The 18,834-nt window shown below is 41.9% G+C and overlaps 1 protein-coding gene across 8 annotated transcripts in view; it reads right to left on the bottom strand.

Moving 5' to 3' along the window:
- Positions 1-18,834, bottom strand: part of LOC100334642 (CASK interacting protein 2) — a 111,985-nt gene that overhangs the window by 29,193 nt on the left and 63,958 nt on the right. For all 8 annotated transcript variants that reach the window (XM_073945217.1, XM_073945216.1, XM_073945215.1 and 5 more), the window contains exons 4-7: positions 11,276-11,373; positions 10,434-10,579; positions 7,321-7,416; positions 2,496-2,626 (exon numbers count right to left, since the gene is read on the bottom strand). In XM_073945217.1, coding sequence (XP_073801318.1) covers positions 2,496-2,626; positions 7,321-7,416; positions 10,434-10,579; positions 11,276-11,373 — 471 coding nt within the window. The remainder of the gene's footprint in view (positions 1-2,495; positions 2,627-7,320; positions 7,417-10,433; positions 10,580-11,275; positions 11,374-18,834) is intronic.

Genomic DNA, 18,834 nt, shown 5'->3' on the forward strand with positions numbered 1-18,834 from the left:
ATTATATTATATTTTTATACTATATTATATTTTATTTTATTATATTTTATTTTATATTATATTATATTATATTTTTATATTATTTTATATTTAAATTTTTAATTTAATTTTTAATATTTTTTATTTTTTTATATTTTATATTTTTATATTATATTTTATTATGTTTTTATATTATATTATATTATATTTTTTTATATTATATTATATTATTTTATAGTAAATTATATTATATTATATTTTTCATATTATTTTATATTATATTTTTATATTAAATTATATTACATTATATTTTTCATATTATTTTATTATATTTTTATATTATATTATATTATATTATATTATATTATAATATATTACTTCAGAAGACGTCATTCATTCATTAAATAGATGCATGTGTGTTTTAGGAGTTCGCCTGCTCATTTAGCCATCATATACAGTCATGTGAAAAACTTTGTAGCCCCTATAATATTCCAATTAAAAAAATGAACTGATCTTTTTCAGGTCTTAAAAAGTGCATAATAAGATCAACAAAGCTTTTTTTTTTTACGTCCCGATTAAAAAACAACAACATGAAATTCAATAGGATGTGCTAACTTTTTCACGGGACTGTCCTAATGGCAGCTGTTCTGTCTTTTGACATGTTTATGTTCAGGAATAAAGCCAGTCGAATAGATCTGCATTCTGCTAATGAATAAAGTTTGGTGCATTAATACAGGACTCAGCTGACTGTGTTCGCATTTGATGCTTCCATTTTAAAAGTGGGTCATCCGATGATTATTTATTATGAGGTTGATTTGTGCATCAGCAGCGACTCTGAAAACACCTGGAGAATGAAATCCATTGTTGACGCATGAAACCCACAGTGAGCTCTCCAGAGAGCCAGACACAGCTGAGATCTGCAGATGTGCAACAAACACACACAATAGTATTCATGGTTTACAAGGACACTAAAATACACAATGCATTTAATACTGCAGAAACTGCTTATTATGTACACTCACCGGCCACTTTATTAGGTACACCTTACTAGTAGCGGGTTGGACCCCCTTTTGCATTCAGAACTGCCTTAATCCTTCATGGCAGAGATTCAACAAGGAACTGGAAATATTCCTCAGTGATTTTGCTCCATATTGACATGATAGCATCACGCAGTTGCTGCAGATTTGTCGGCTGCACATCCATGATCAGGATCTCTCGTTCCACCACATCCCAAAGCTGCTCTATTGGATTGAGATCTGGTGACTGTTGAAGCCATTTGAGTACAGTGAACTCATTGTCATGTCCTGCTGGAAGTAGCTATCAGAAGATGGAGACACTGTGCTCATAAAGGGATGGACATGGTCAGCAGCAATACTCAGGTAGGCTGTGGCGTTGATGCTCAATTAGTACTAATGGACCCAAAGAAAATCTCCCCCCCAGAGCAGCAACGTTTCTCCAATCTTCTATTGTCCAGTTTTGGTGAGTCTGTGTGAATTGTAGCCTCAGTTTCCTGTTCTTAGCTGACAGGAGCGGCACCCGGTGTGCTCTTCTGCTGCTGTAGCCCATCCGCCTCAAGGTTGGACGTGTTGTGTGTTCAGAGATGCTCTTCTGCAGTCCTCGGTTGTATCGAGTGCTTATTTGAGTCACTGTTGCCTTTCTATCAGCTGGAGCCAGTCTGGCCATTCTCCTCTAACTTTGGCATCAACAAGGCATTTGCGCCCAACAGAACTGTCCCTCACTGGTTATTCTTTCGCTTTCAGACGATTCTCTGTAAACCCTAGAGATGGTTGTGCGTGAACATCCCAGTAGATCAGCAGTTTCTGAAATACTCAGACCATCCAAAGTCACCTAAATCCCCTTTCTTCCCCATTCTGATGCTCGCTTTGAACTGCAGCAGATCGTCTTGACCACGTCTACACGCCTAAATGCATCAAGTTGCTGCCATGTGATTGGATGACTAGAAATTTGCAATGTGGTGGACAGGTGTACCTAATAAAGTGGCCGGTGAGTGTAAGTCCACCCCTATCCCTAAACCCAACTCTTACAGCAAATCAATGGCAAATCTAATTTTGAAAAGACCTTGTTAAGTATGATTTTTAAGTGATTTGTATTACAGGGACATGAGGTGTGTCCCTGTAAACCAGCTTAATAGAGTACAACTAGGTGATACCCATCTCATTATACAACTTTGTGTCCCTGTAAACCACATAAACCTGCACAAACACATACACACACCTGTTCCTATATATAATGATGTTTCTACTATTTAAACCGTATATTCTCTCCCCTCCCACAGCTGTAGCCCTAAACCCAACCCTCACAGGACACCATCTACACTTTTATACTTTCCAAACACTTCAATCTGTCTGACTTATGAGCATGTTTACCTGTGAAGATCTCAAATTTAGTCCCCAATGTGATGTCAAGTCCCCATGAGTCTGTGTTTATTCAGGTGTTAGACCACACTGGCATATAAAAACAAGCACACACACACACTTGAGTGTCTCTGAGCTCACCGGATGACGTCTTTGTGTCCGTTGCGAGCGGCGAGGTGTAGAGGAGTGTTACAGTTGGAGTCGGACGCGTCTCTCTGATCGCCCTCTAACAGAGACGCCACCATATTACTGCTCAACAACAGCTGAGCTACCTGCACAACACAAACACACACACACACATCCATGAAAAATGACCACTGACGATGAGTGTTACTGTCACACTCAGACTATGAACTATCCTCTTCTGCAACTGAGATTTATTTATATGATATTTTCCATAACTTCAAATATTTCCCCGGTGATGTTTAACAGAGCGAGGACATTTTTCAAAGTATCTCCTTTTGCATGTTTCTTCTTATTTCTTTGTTTGGCTGAAATTAATATTTTATAAAACACACACAGACTGACAGATGTACGTGCACACATACACACATAGACACACACACACACAAATAGCTGCACACAAACACACACACACATAGACATACACACAAATAGCTGCACACAAACACACACACACACACATAGACATACACACAAACACACTCAGATACATTTATACAAACACACTTACATACATACGTACATACACACACACACACACACACACACACACACACACACACACACAAACACACACACACACACACACACACACACACACACACAAATGACAGACACACGCACAAACATAGATGCACACAATACACACACATATACAGACAGTCATAAACACACATCTACACACAAACACACATGCACACATAGCTGCACACACACACATATGCACAGACAGACGCACACACACAAACAAACGACAGACACACACGCACACACATAGATGCACACATTACACACAGATACACATAAACACACACACACACACACACAAACACACGTAGCTGCACACAACACGCATATACATAGACACACAAACACACATGCACACACAAACACACTCATAGATGCACACACACATAAACACCCTCACACACACAGATAGACACACACCCATACACATGCACACAACACACACGCACACATGCACACAGAGATGCACAAACAGACGCACACACACAAACATACACATACGACAGATACACACGCGCAAACACACACACACAAGGCTCATGGGAAGGTAATGTTGGCTCTGAGGTCTCGCAGGTGAGGATGAGCTCATGTTAATGTGCGTCTCAGTCCCCATCAACACCCAAAAACATCTGCGCCACTGGACTGGAGTCACACAGACACACACACACACACACACACACACACACACACACACACACACACACACACACACACACACACACGTCTCACTGCATCCATGAGGTTGAGGGTCTGATGTGCTCTCGAGACCGAGCGAAGTGAAGTGGATCTCAAAAACATCCGGTCAAGCACAAGCTCTGACTGGTCCGATGCATCTCCTCTACTCTGATAGGTCAGAAGACTGTGCTCTCCTCTGATTGGTCAGATCGCTCTACTTTGCTCTGGTTGTTTAGATGGTACTGTTTGAATCTGATTGGTCAGATGGTTCTACTCTGCTCCAATTGGTCGGATGTCTCTTCGGTACTCTGATAGGTAAGATGACTCTACTCTTCTGTGATTGGTCAGATGCTTCTACTCGGCTCTTATTGGCCAGACAACTCTGCTCCGATTAGTCAGATGCATCTCCTTTACTCTGATAGGTCAGAAGACTGTCCTCTGCTCTGATTGGTCAGATCGCTCTACTCAGCTCCTATTGGTCAGACGACTCTGCTCTGATTGGTCAGATGCATCTCCTCTACTCTGATAGGTCAGAAGACTGTACTCTCCTCTGATTGGTCAGATAGCTCTACTTTGCTCTGGTTGGTCAGATGGTACTGTTTGACTCTGATTGGTCAGATGGTTTTACTCTGCTCTGATTGGCCGGATGTCTCTCCTGTACTCTGATAGGTAAGATGACTCTACTCTTCTGTGATTGGTCAGATGGTTCTATTCAGCTCTTATTGGTCAGATGACTCTGCTCTGATTGGTCAGATGCATCTCCTTTACTCTGATAGGTCAGAAGACTGTACTCTCCTCTGACTGGTCAGATCGTTCTACTTTGCTCTGGTTGGTCAGATGGTACAGTTTGACTCTGATTGGTCAGATGGTTCTACTCTGCTTTGATTGGTCAGATGTCTCTACTGTACTCTAATAGGTAAGATGACTCTTCTGTGATTGGTCAGATGCTTCTACTCAGCTCTTATTGGTCAGATGACTGTACTCTGATTGGTCAGATGTATCTCTTCTACTCTGATAGGTCAGAAGACTGTACTCTCCTCTGATTGGTCAGATCGCTCTACTCTGCTCTGATTGGTCGGATGTCTCTCCTGTACTCTGATAGGTAAGATGACTCTACTCTTCTGTGATTGGTCAGATGCTTCTACTCAGCTCTTATTGGTCAGATGACTCTGCTCTGATTGGTCAGATGGCTCTAATCTGCTCTGATTGGTTAGATGGCTTGGTCGGATGGCTCTTCTTTGCTCTGATTGGTTAAATGACTCTTCTCTTCTCTGCATGGCCTAGTCTTTTGTGACTGATCTGGTGATTCTACTCTTCTCCGATTGGCCAGATAGCCCAGCCTGTTGTGACTGGTCAACAGGCATTGCTGCGCCAGGAACCAAACATCCATTAATCAAACTGGATTTCAGCACTTTAAAACCATCTAACAGTTCTCTACTGGGAATAAAGTTTGCGTCCGACTATTTGTAACTCAGTAAACAATGACTTTCTTGACTGTTTTATATAAATCAATTCCAGATCACGCTGAAGACCTGCATCCTCACTGCTCTACATCTAAACACACATGATGAAGGAACATTTTGGATTTCTTCAGCATCAGCTTTGAGTCAAGTGTGAAAGATATCGACCAGTTGCTTCAGCCGCGCCCTGACGTACTGAGGAATACAGCAGCTGATTAAATACCACACACACACACACACACACACACACACACACACACACACACACACACACACACACGTTGCCATTAAAGTCACACCTCAAAAACGTCTAAACACACAGCTGCACTGAAATCACACACCGCTGGGCATGTGTGTGTGTGTGTGTGTGTGTGTGTGTGTATGTGTGTGTGTGCATCAGAACATGTAAAAGAAAGCAGCGACTGCAATCTGAGCTCATATTCACTGAGTAAACGAATGACATACAAAGGCAAACAGGAACAACGGCAGAAATCTCAGTCAGAGCACAGAGAGAGAGAGAGAGAGAGAGAGAGAGAGAGAGAGAGAGAGAGAGAGAGAGAGAGAGAGAGAGAGAGAGACAGGAGGAAATATAGGGCTCTATTTTGACGGTCCATGCGCAGAGTGCAAAACGCAGGGCGCAAACGCTTTCAGGGTGTGTCAGAACGCGTTTTTGCTAATTTACGGACGGGAAAACCTGCTTTGCGCCGTGGCGCATGGTCTAAAAGGGTTGAGTTTATTTTCTTAATGAGTTATAGGTGTGTTTTGAGAATAAACCAATCAGAGTCTCATCTCCCATTACATTTAAGAGCCAGCTGCGTCACGCCAAGAGCGCATTCACTATTTACAGGACGCAAAGTAAGTCTAAGTGGAAAAAATGAGCATTTCACAAGCAAACAGTTAACAGTTAACAGAAAACAGTTAAACAGAGCATCTACTGCGTGAGAATGAGAGATAATGGATCTACTTTCACTTTCGCTCTTGGATAGGGAAACCTTTACACACAGACATCAATTAGTCTATAAATAATTAATTTCGTTTGTTAAGCGCAAAGATTTGTTTCAAAACTATTTCTAAATTCAGTTCTAATTTCCAGCAAACGAATAAATGAACAATAATAACGAAGTGTGCTCAAAAACCTGAGTTATATCCTAAAACACATGCTGTGCCCCATATGATCTAAAACCTGACAGGTGGACAAATCTAAGCTTGTTTTTAATAAAACAAATATAAATATGGATATAATAAATAACACTGCTAATAATAATAACATTATACAGAAGCAAATTGTTATGAATGAACTGAAAAAGCCTCCCGAGATGAAGAAGACATAAAAGCAGTGATTTTTCATATTTATGTAGGCTGGAAAATAATATTTTTTGTAATATTTTAATCCTTTATATTAATATCCTATATCTATTCTTATTATATCCTATATATATCCTTAATATTTAAGTTTTTTCATATGTAAAGATATTTGCCTGTTGCTCTCTTGTGTGTATTAAGCAGTGTGTAAGCGAGGCGCAACTCTGCGCTGGAGTTTAGACCGGGTTAGTTTTGGTCTAATGAAAAATCTATTATAGTTTCTCAAAATAGCAACGCGCCAGCGGTCCGCCTCAGAACGCCTTCCTTTCTAGACCAGAACGCCTATGGGCGCACAAATGAGCGCTAATGCATTTGCTATTTAAACAGCGTAGCGCAACGCCTCAAAAAAACTCTTGCACCAAGCTGAAACTACCAAAAGACTACTGCGTCACGCCTTGCACCACACTGCACCGGGTGTATGATAGGGCCCATAATGTTATTGCATACAGACAGGGGTGTAGCTCAGTGCACTGTAGGCCTCTAGATTTTGCTTATTTGAGCACAATATAATATGATCATGCCTTGATTTTGACTGATTTCATTAGGACAGCGCGGTCTGACTCTGCTTAGACTAAAGTGTCATCACTGAACAGAAATAATGTCCAGTATAGAATCTGAAGTCCTGCTGCAGTGGAGACGGAATGAACAAACTAAGAGCAGAACGTGCCATTTATGAGATCATCGCCATAGTGATAATGATGACATCACACGATTGAAGATAAACACTGATATTAGAACGCATCACTGAAACGACTGACCTTCGCTCGGCCGAACTCACAGGCCAGATCCAGAGGAGTCTTCTTAGCCTTGTTTAACACACAGGGGTTCGACTGGTGCTGCAGCAGCATCTCCGACTGATAGAAACACACACACACACACACACACACACACACACACACACACACACACACACACATACACACATACACACACACACACACACACACACACACACACACAGAGACAGACAGACAGAAAGTGAAAACATTTCATGTTTGTTCATTCACGCAACACGAATAACAGGCAGCTTATCCTTGATCCCTCGCTAACACACACACACACACACACACACACACACACACACATACACACGCACAATACAAACCCATCTGGGGTCACTTGTTGATGCCGCAATGCAGATCTCTTATTTCTGTACATTGCAGTGTGATGATGTCATGTCAGATCATTCACAGGTGCTGTGAACACACACACACACACACACACACACACACACTGCCGAGTGTGTTTCTGCTGGGCTGGGCTTATGGTACAAAATGTAAAAACCAAGTGAAACTGGAAAGATTGGAAAAGTAAAAACAAACAAAACAGTGTGTGTGTGTGTGTGTGTGTGTGTGTGTGTGTGTGTGTGTGTGTGTGTGTGTGTGTCTTGTTGTAGAACAGCTTAACTGGATCATTTCTTTTAGATGATTTTTTAAAGTACATCCAGATACCAGCAATGTTTCAACCATCGTCGAACGGGTCTCAACAATAAGAACTGCCTGATGGCCCGGGGCCAGCGTACGAAATGCTAGAGGCACCTACCCAGACAGGATGGCTACTGGTCCGATCTGCCTCGTCACTAAAGTTCAATTTGGCTGCGACTGTTTGTCAATTGCGTCCAAATACAATCTTGAGGCGCTTTCACACCAAGACGTTTGTTTCGTTTGCCCAGTAAGCGTGGTTCGTTTGGTATATGTGAATCCCGCAATCGGAACCGCATCAAATCAATCGCTCCGAGATCGCCCGAATGAGGTGGTCTGGGCTCGACTGAAACAAACTTCAGAGCGAATCGACTGTAGTGTGAAAGATCCAATGAACTAAGGCCCCGTTTACACTAGTGCGTTTTAGTTTTAAAACGGCGTTTTAGAATGAAAACGATCCGCGTCCACACTTGCGTTTCACCCAGCGTTTCTGAACTGCTCTCCGTCCACACCAAAACGCTGAAAACGCACATCACGTGACCACACACACACTCTCAGGCAAGCGCTGTAGCCAATCTACCCAGATGAGAGCTCTGCTAGTCGGACTTCTCATCAAGCATCTCCCGCTGGATCTAACCTCACTATATTTATTAAACGGAATATTTCTTTCATCTTGTTGTCTTTATTTAACGACATATTCATTGGGCATTGGAATCTATTACTTGTTCTCAGGTAACGTGTTTTGGCTAAGCGCAAAGATAAGTTAATGATTAATGTAAGCACGTACATTGTGTATATTGACTGATCGCTTGCCTTTATTTCCTATAATGTATAAACTTATTGTATGTTATACTTTTATAATGGCCATTATCGATTAAAACTGATATTCAGCAAAAGAGAGGGTGTGTTTCGTATTTTCACTGAAATTGAAAGGAGGCAGTTGTTATCGGCTCCGTTTTGTTATAAATATGCACACAGTGAAGATGACGCTCATATTTGCAGCACGACGCCTCAACATTTTTGCTGTTTAGTTGTTAATATTAAAATGAAAATAGGCAGTTCCTTATATCATGTTTACATTTTATTGTTGAGAAAGTAAAACAACGTAGGCAGGGTGATGTGAATGAAGTTATAAAGTACACTGTTCCCTTTGAAGATTTACCCGTGTCCTCGGTATAGTCTGTTTTCCATATCAAACTGAGAAGAAGAGACTGCAGCCTTGATCAAACTTGCGAAGTTTTAACTTACACGGAGAAGATGCAGGACTGAACTGTGTGTGTTAGGCTACTTAATATTCAGGAAAAGCCCCAATCAGAGAGGCGAATGTCTGCAGCCCCGCCTCCGTTTTCAAATGTCTCCGTTTTCCATCATCCACACTGAGACGGAGCAGCTGCGTTTCAGAATGAAAACGGCCTCTCCAGCGTTTTCGAAACGCTCCGTTTTCGGCGCTCGAGAACTCCGGCGTAGTGTGGACGGATGGCGTAACCGTAGCAAAACTTATGCGTTTTCAAACTAAAACGCATTAGTGTAAACGGGGCCTAAGGGCGTACTCTTTTCTCTAGTTACATCACTTTAGTCTTTGGGATGCAGTGACATACAGTCAAATATTCCGCCGAACAGATCCACAACTTTTGGCGCTTATAAACAATCATAAAGCCCTCAAGCTGCAGGAATTAGGAGGTTTGCTGAAGGTGCAACTGTCGTGCAGTGAAGGGTTTGTGTCTTTAATAATCTACGACAGTTTGCGTTCATTGAAAACAGTAAGAATGATTAATAAATCCGTATCAAACAGTCCCCTAAAAGTCACGTCTCGTCTTCAGTTTCAGGCTCAGGTGCGCTTTACACTATAAGCGTACCGCACCAATGCCCAAGTGAACCGCGCTCTGTCACACCTCCTCTAACCCTGCCGGGGACGGCCAAGTGAACCACACCTGAGCCCGATTCAGAGCACTCACACTTCTCAAACGATTCCGGAAACATGCCTGGGCACATTTCGGATAGCATAGTGTGAGTGCACCCCAACAAACCAGGTTATATCACAGTGTATTATGATTGGGAAATAGCCACATATACGACTATATGAAGAGAGAATGATGAGTAGGGCGGGATGTCAATCCTACCGTCAAATATGTGTTTCATGTCTTATACGAAAGTGAAAGCATGCTGAAATATTACCGAGAGAGCTTTATCTGTTAGGAACACTGACAAAAGCTACTGTTGTTTGACACATTATTTACACTATGTGGCTAAGAAATGCCTATTAACCTTGTTTTTTTGGTTGGGCCAGCTAAATATGGCAGTGCAAGTAAAAATCGGAAACCTCTCCGAAGAAGTACTGAACAAGGTAGCTGATCTGACCATAGCCTGCTCCATTGTTTGTTCTGTAGTGTGTGTGTGTGTGTTTGATGTGTCCAATTAACAGCAGCGAGTGTGTTTTAATAGATACGCACCACCTCATAGTGTCCATACTGAGCCGCCAGGTGCAGTGGGATCTGTCCGTCATGGGATGCACTGTTCACTGCAGCTCCAGACCGCAGCAGCATCAGCACTGAGTCTGCTTTACCCTGCCATGCTGCGTAATGCAGCGGCCGCATGCCTGCACACAAAAATCATGCACAATCAGAGCTGTGAAAATGCCTAATACATCTCGGGCCAGGGCCCGGGATTTAACGCCCCGTGCAGGGCTCTTCTTTAGACATTACACTAAAGAATCATTCAAACACGAGCAACAGGTTCTGCTGTTCTGACGTCAGCTGCAGATGTGAATGAATGGCGGAAGAAAGTAGTTCCTCATACAAAAGGATTTTGAGACTCTTTGTGTTTGATTTTTTTAAATATATACACTATTATGCCGTCAAACTGTTGTATAAACACAATATCACACTTGTAGCAGTGCGATGTGGCTTTATATCGTCACTGGTGGGACACTAACAACCTGTGTGCCAATGCACGCCTCTCACCAGTGCCGATATACAGCCATATCGCACTGCTACTCGTATGAAATTGCTCATATATATAACTATACATCACAATGACATAATGAACATTTTAAATGATTCTTACATTAAGAATTTGTCTTGGACCTGAATGGGAAGTTGAAACAACTAGTCTGAACTGGATTAATGCACATTACTGGCAAGAAGCTATGATTTTTACTAGGTTAATAAAGATGCAGTTCAAAAAAAAGGAAGGTTAAGATGTTGTAATATTTGCTGTAACGCTACGCAATGCAATAAATATCCCAATAAACATACAAAAAAATCAAAAATAAAAATAAAGATGCAGTTCTAACCATTGCTGTCCTTGATGTCCACGACTGCCTGAGCCTCCAACAATAGAGAAAGCAGCTCTGTAGTGCCTGTGAGAGCAGCATGATGCAGTGAAGAAAACCTGAGTGGGGGGAAAACAGAAAACTTTCAACAACAACAAAACAAATGGAAGGAGGAGTGGAAAAAGCCTTTGACAACGTAGGAACAGTACTTGCAGGCTAAAGCCCAATAACAACGAAGCCACTCAATAACATTTATCAGCTTATTTTGATAGCAGAGCACACGCGGTTACACTTTCATCCTTCCCCACTTATGTGGCCACAAAGAGCACGGAAAAAGAAAAAGCTCCAGAACATGTGAGATTGCCAACAAACCAATGTCTTGTAAAAGCGTCTCATATTGCCGAAGCTGTGGCACAATCGGAGACGAAAGTCTGAAATTTACAAGCTTTCCTGAGGGCAAAATATAAAAAAGGAATCAAGACGTGTTCAAATCAGTGCAAGCTCAGACGCAAAACAGCGTGTCCTCTGGGCACAGGCGCCCTCATGTGATCTGATGTGTGTGGAAGGATGACAAATGAAAACGCTGCATGTGTGGGGTTGATGTACGTTGTTAGGACATGCCGAAATCAAAGCACGACCTCTCGCAGGTCAGTAACAGTTCCGTCTTCAAGTAGCACTCCTCAAATACTTCAAACATCCCGAATATAAACGTCCCCCCTTAAGTAAAATCCTCACAGACAGCACCATTACTGGAAGCATATCACATTAGAAGAGGAATCTGTGATTTGAGCCAAAACTTGCCTCGAAAAAAGGTTTGACGGGGCAAGTTCAACTTCAATGTGATGCTTTTGGAATAAATAATGCTCCAGCTGATGAACAACTTTGCATCCAAGGATGTTAATGAGGAAAGTCACAGCTTGGTAGCAGTATTTAAAGCAATGGATAGGGTGTTTGAAATATGCAGTGGAACTGTGAGACTCTTTGGTATACAAAGAAGCAAGGTCTGTTGCAAAATCAAGTAGGATGCCTTTTAAAGGCTGGATTTTTCCTACACAACATTTGCCACAGCTTTTGTATGAATGTTTGTTGGATGGTATTCTAGCATTGCCTGTTTTTTCTGAGAATATATGCAGTGCTGCTTAGACTTTGTGTTCAGAGTGCCTGCAATGCCTTAAAGCAGGGGTTCCCAAACTTTTCAGCACGCGACCCCTAAAATAACAATACCAGTGACTCGCGACCCCCAATATCCCCTGAGGTGGTTATAAATACAGAAAACTTGCATGCAATGGCGCACACACACCAATAGACCAAAGTCTATTTTTTTATGTATTTCAGTGCTGTAAATGGGCCAGAAAGTTTAACCTGGTGTTATAAAATCAATCTGCTGCATCTGACGCTATTGCTGTGTCTTTAATATAATGTACTTACCCCAGGGGTCGCAATCCAATAGAACAAGTAAATAAGCTACTATAGTAACTATAAACGATATAAATTTTTTTCTCTTCAGTTGGTTATGGATAAAATATGGTAATTCTTATGGTCTAATAATAATGAGTAGATTTTTGGAAATCACCAGGCGACCCCCCTTCATTGTTCCGCGACCCCTCAAGGGGTCCCGACCCCCACTTTGAGAACCACTGCCTTAAAGGTCCATGAAACCCCCTGGTTTCAGCAGGGTGTTTTCACACCTCTACTTTGGAAAAAGTCTGAAAAGTGGGCGTGTCCAGCTCTGTTTAGGGGGTGTCGGAGAAACTAAAGTGGGATGGTGTGGGAGTGTCTATTAAGGCACCTGCTGAGTTTCAGAGTTAAAACACACACACACACATAGGGGAGAAAGTGACTGTTTACATGGACATCTGTAGTCGAATTATTTGCCAAATTATTAAATGGTGGACTTTAACTGCAGTTTGGCTCTTTCATTCAGGGAATCCATTCATGTCCCTCACGACAAACGAGATATTTGATTGGAGGAACTGCTCTAAGTGTGTATTTTTCATGCAATGTTTGATACCGCACGGCGAATGAGAGAAAAAAAAACCTCCGCATTTCCCGGAAACTTAGATGCACACGCCAGGTAGCGTCAGAAAGCCGCGTGTGTTATTCCGCTCACTAAATGCGGTGAAAATCCTACACGAGGTTAAAGTTTGGTTGTGGTGCTAACATTTTTTCTCTCAGTGTAATAGTTTGTTCGATATGAACAAACTGAATAAACAAAGAGCACTGGTCGCTCACTTACCAAATCTGTAGAGACAGGACAATCACCAGCAACTAGAGCCGCGTCTTTATTAAGAGGAGACTACAAGCGAATCCAGATTTCAGCGTTTGCAGATGAGAACAGCTCTCAGGTAAACAATAATCCTCCTTAGACACGTAAGTTATTGTTGTCGAGCGTCGCGTACACTGTAATCCACACGTGATCCAGATAAGCTCTCACAGAGAGAAAATGAAAACAAAACTGAACTGCAGCAAACTATAAAAGCAACACTTCACGCTTGTTTTGCCAACACAACGTGGCGTCTCTGTCGTCTAAACACTGTGACAGTAATGAATATTAATGAAGTTGCACAATAGAGCGCGCTGATTGGTTTGAACCAAGCTTTACTCATGCATTAATGCAGCACACTGTAAGACGTAATAAGACACACTCTGGTAAAGTCGTCCAGTCTGCACGCTGGAATACACGCTATTATGTCATGGCCGTGACGCAGCTTCAAAAATTTATTTCAACCGGAAGTATGAATTTTCTTGAAATAACGCAAAAACAACCGATTTAAACTTTTTAATGAAATATAGGTGTCCTAATAGTGTTTTTAGCAGTGTGGGACACATATACGACTGTCAACAGCTCAAACACATGTGTTTTGGTGTTTCGTGACCCTTTAAGTAGTTCATACGTTTCTTTCCTGAGGTCTTATGCAAGAAACGTCTTAAATATCTAGACGTCTGCAGCACAAGTCTGGAAACTTTGCCTATTCCTGCATTTTAGCCCACGCCTGACTCATCTTCTCAAGAATCACACACAAATATCTCAGCCATCTACTTTGCAATGCAGGTATTTTGGTCCAACATTTTATCACAGTAAAAGCAAAGGATCAGATGATTATACTCGACAAGAAACCATATGAGGTCAGCCAAAAGGAGGCATTCATTTCCTGAACCCAAAACTTCAGATAGACTTCTAAGAGCAGACCGTTGGATGTAAAGTGGGAGAGCACAGACAAGTAGAGCGGAAATGAATCCGACTGGATGAATATGAAGGCTAAAGTTGATCATTGGCATGAACACACTAAGACTGTGGTTTAAGACAAACACTTTACAGAGTTCGCAAGTAAGTCCTATCCTAGGAATCACAAGCGGGTGTCAAACTCTTAGCAGAAATCTTTAGATGTAAATCTAAACACGCATCTTGACACGCAAGCATCTTTAAAGTGTACATTCCTTACACTCGTGAGAAAGCTGTACAGTCTTCAAATGAATTATTCATTATCAGGCAGTGGTTGTCAACCATGATCCTGGAGTCCCACCAATACTACACATTCGACGTGACTCCTTAAATCAGCTCATTAGTAGACACTCGAATACCTAAGGAAGAGCGGCATGCAAATTGTTAAGGAGACTCTAGAAACAAGATGAACAACCACAGTTTAAGTGAAGGACGAATGGGAATGGTTTGGTACAGTGGTTAAAACCCAAGACCATAAACCAGATGCTTGCTGGGTTAATCCCTACTTGGTCCCAAAATGTCAATCCCTGTTATTTGTCATCATAAAAGGGTCAGTATAAACTGGCAGGAATCAAAGCTGGGTGATGGGGTCATGTCAAAGCATCGACTCTGTAGTTCAGAATTAAGACTTTGCATGAACGTCCCAAAGACAAATTCCACCAGACTTGGTAACTCGCCAACTAGACTTTCTATTAATGCAGAATCAATTACAGACAATTACTGCGCAAAGATCTCCAGAGGCAGGGAACATTCCTTGGCACCACAACAAGAGGGCAGGTTAGGGCAGGAATTGGAGACTACCGGAGGCCCCAATGCACAAAGCAATAGGTACAACATTACAACTCAACTGCTCAGAATCTGAGTCATCTAAACAGGTAAGACTTCTGTGTTTGAGGTGAGGATCAGAGTCAGTTCAGGCCCTGGTTGCCAGTAGACCCACACAGGATCTACACCCTAATAACAAAAGATTCCACAGAGTTGGATCCCCGTAAGAGGAAATGCATTTATTTGATAATGCTTTTGTGTGGACCTCACAAGATTACCACATTTATAACCATCAGTAGACTGCACAGATTTCATTCCTATAAATGTCTGCATGTTCTGTGTGGCACAGGTTATCAGATGTGGGGTTCTTTGGCAGGAGGCATAATCACTCTTTTGTGTTATTTGTTCGTACCTGTACCTGACCTGCTTATGGTCAGACCGAGAGTCCTCTAAGAGGATGTGGGTGCTGAAAGAAACCCGTGTTGTGAAAGATCTCTCTCTCTCTTGCGCACAGAAGACGGCACTCTTCTCCTTCTGCACTTCCATAAACACTTCCTTGAGCTTACTAGGAAAATCAACTAAAGAAACAGGGAGCTGTGAGGAGGGATGTGCGGTTGTGGTGACAATCTGTTGTTGAACTGATTGTTGTTGACCTGAACTGGACAACTAGAGACAAAATCCGCATTTCCCTAAATCACTAATTCACTGAACTGCACATGAGGTTGATAATTAGGTTTTGAACCTTCTCCTGAATAGCTACTGTCAGCTACTTAATATCTAATCCTGCTTCAACACACTTGCCAGAAATTACCAAGTAACTCCGAACACCTTCATTGGGTGTTTCGGGAGGGTTAGATGGTAACACTAGATCTCCAGGATAGCAGGGTTGAGCAGGGTCCTTGAGCAGGGTTGAAGACCCCTGTCCCCTGATATAAAAAAACACATAATTCTTAAAAAAAAAAACAACAACTTAGCATCATGTTGTTGAGATATCTCAGTCCATTACCCAATTTAAGTTATAGTAGGCTTCAGAAGATTAGAGCTCAGTTCAAACTAGGGCTGATTTTTCAGATTTTTTTTATTAATTCGAATTTACGTTTTAAGACGATTTAATTCAGACGCCATCTGATTAGTTTCATGTTAAATATCATGCGAATGTGCGCGTTTGGTGTGTGTGATAGTTTAAACTGTCATGTGCGCGCCGTGTTGCAGCGCTTCTGGTGTGCGACCTGCTTGACTGCCTGTTAAAGCGTGAAGTCATGTAGGATTTTACTTGTTGCACGTCTGTGTGGATTGTCAAGACATATTCCCTCATCAAGTCGATAAGCTCGATCTCAACATGTTTGAAGGACGTAAAAGCCTGCCAAGTGAAAAACCGCGCCGGTCTTTTGGTTTGAACACGAGTAGAAGTGAGGGACTGTAGCAGTGAAAATGAAAGTAGCTGCCCCCATGACGTCATTTAGCGGACCTAGTTGAAAACCAGAGAGATTAGGCAGCATAATACAGAGAGTGGAGCAAAGCGCATCAAATGATCGATATTTAAAAGGGGGAAAAAGAAAAATAGATTAAATATATTATTTAATATTAGACACACATCTGGTGCTTGTTTTTGCTCCTGCTATACGTTCACAACTTCACACATTGGGTTAAATTAGGCTTTACAGTTTCCATGTTCAGTTCTTTTCTTCCACTGGATCTTAAGAAAAAGGCAGCGTCATTACAACCTGACATTCAATCAGAAGACAAAGTCAAAGCCGAGCTGACAGCCAATCTTTCCTAGGCTCGACAAAACTTGCAAAAAATACCTCTGTATTCCGGCAAGTGCAATATTTACACAAATATTTATTATTCAAATCTTCTGCAACGCTATTTAACTCGTGAATTTGTTTTAAATTTATTTACACCTTGACCGATTCTTGTATGACATGTCCATTAAAAATACACTGTTCCGTAACCAGATGGTTACTCTTAAAGAGAATGTTACTTCAGTCATGTAGTTGTGATGTTTTGAAAAGACTAGTGACACATTAAAAAATAAAAATCGAAATCGAAATCATGAATCGGTCAAACTTTATAAAAAACCTAGATTTTTTTTTTTTTGCTAAATCGCCCAGCCCTAGTTCAAACCAAATCATTAATTCCTTAATTTTCTTTGTCCCTTTAATAATCAGGGGTTGCCACAGCAGAATGAACCGCCAACTTATCCAGCATATGTTTTACGCAGCGGATGCCTTTCCAACTGCGAGCCATCACTGGGAACCACCCATACACTTCCATTCACTAACATACACTACAGACAATTTAGCCTACCCAATTTCTTTGGACTATGGAGGAAACCCACGCGAACATGGCGAGAACATGCAAACTCCACACAGAAAAGCCAAATGACCCAGCTGAAGCTCGAACCAGTGACCATCTTGCTGTGTGGCAAGAGCGCTACACTGCGCCACCGTGCTGCCCCTCCAAACCAAATCATTATATTTCAACTTGTAGAACTGCTAACCATTTTGGAAACACAAAACAAGACACATTGTAAACAAAGTTGATATTTGGGGACAACACAGTACTTCAAGATCAAGAAGAGTCATCCGGCCTTGAGCCATCCTTACTGCCGCTGGGCCTTGTCTACAATAAGCATTTAAAGGAATATGCTAGTACAGGTATGGCCTAAAGCTGTTTACACACCTCTAGAACACTATTAGCAACAATTAAACCTCAGCAAGAGTGCATAACTGTACCTAACAGTTCATTTGAACACGCAAAGAATCAAACGCACAAACATGCTCAATTAACTGGAACATCATCACGGTTGCATTCAGCCATCGCACCCGAACAAAACACAGATTTGCAACCCCAGGAAATATCAAGAGCGGGTCAGACAGTCCGGTGGCCGTCCCGCAGCGATATTGAGCAGTTGTTGATTTACCCACAAACACGCAATTCGGAAAAGTTCCCAGAACTCAGCGAGGGTCTCGTGTTACAAGGCTTGTCCACTTTCGCCTTCATTTCTCGGGATGTCAGGCACAGATTTGATGCGTCCTGGCAGCGTTGCCCTGGGTGGACAAAAGGACAGGGCTTCAAAGAGTCCCTCTCACACCGGCCTGGCCATTCATTCACACACATTCCAGGACGCTTGCCATGGAGACGCCCCCCCATACAAATCCCAACAGCTCCCCTGAAAGTCAAAGGCGGCTCAAATACTAATTTGTCTCACAGACAAGCAAAACCTTCAACGCTACACCACTATTATTGGTTAAACCCCCACCAAATCCTGTATTACTTTCTTTCTTTGGTCATTTTACTGACAGACCTGGGCATGCTGAAGTATTAAAAACTTTCACAATCAAAAGCGCCAGCTTATGATGCACGCTGAGGTCATCATTCAGCGGCAAGCAGAAACAAAGGCTTTCCTAACAGTGTTGTAACTTCCTTTACATGAGTGCATCAAATGTCCCAAATTGAAAGACTAGGCTTAACATTTGAAGCTTGTTTCATTGTAAGATTTGCATAATATTTGTATAACGCTGCCGGATGGTTTGAGTCAGGCCCGGATTGGCTAATCGGGAGGACCGGGAGAATTCCCGGTGGGCCG

The sequence above is a fragment of the Danio rerio genome, chromosome 3 (genome assembly GCF_049306965.1).
Source record: "Danio rerio strain Tuebingen ecotype United States chromosome 3, GRCz12tu, whole genome shotgun sequence".
Taxonomy (NCBI): Eukaryota; Metazoa; Chordata; class Actinopteri; order Cypriniformes; family Danionidae; genus Danio; species Danio rerio.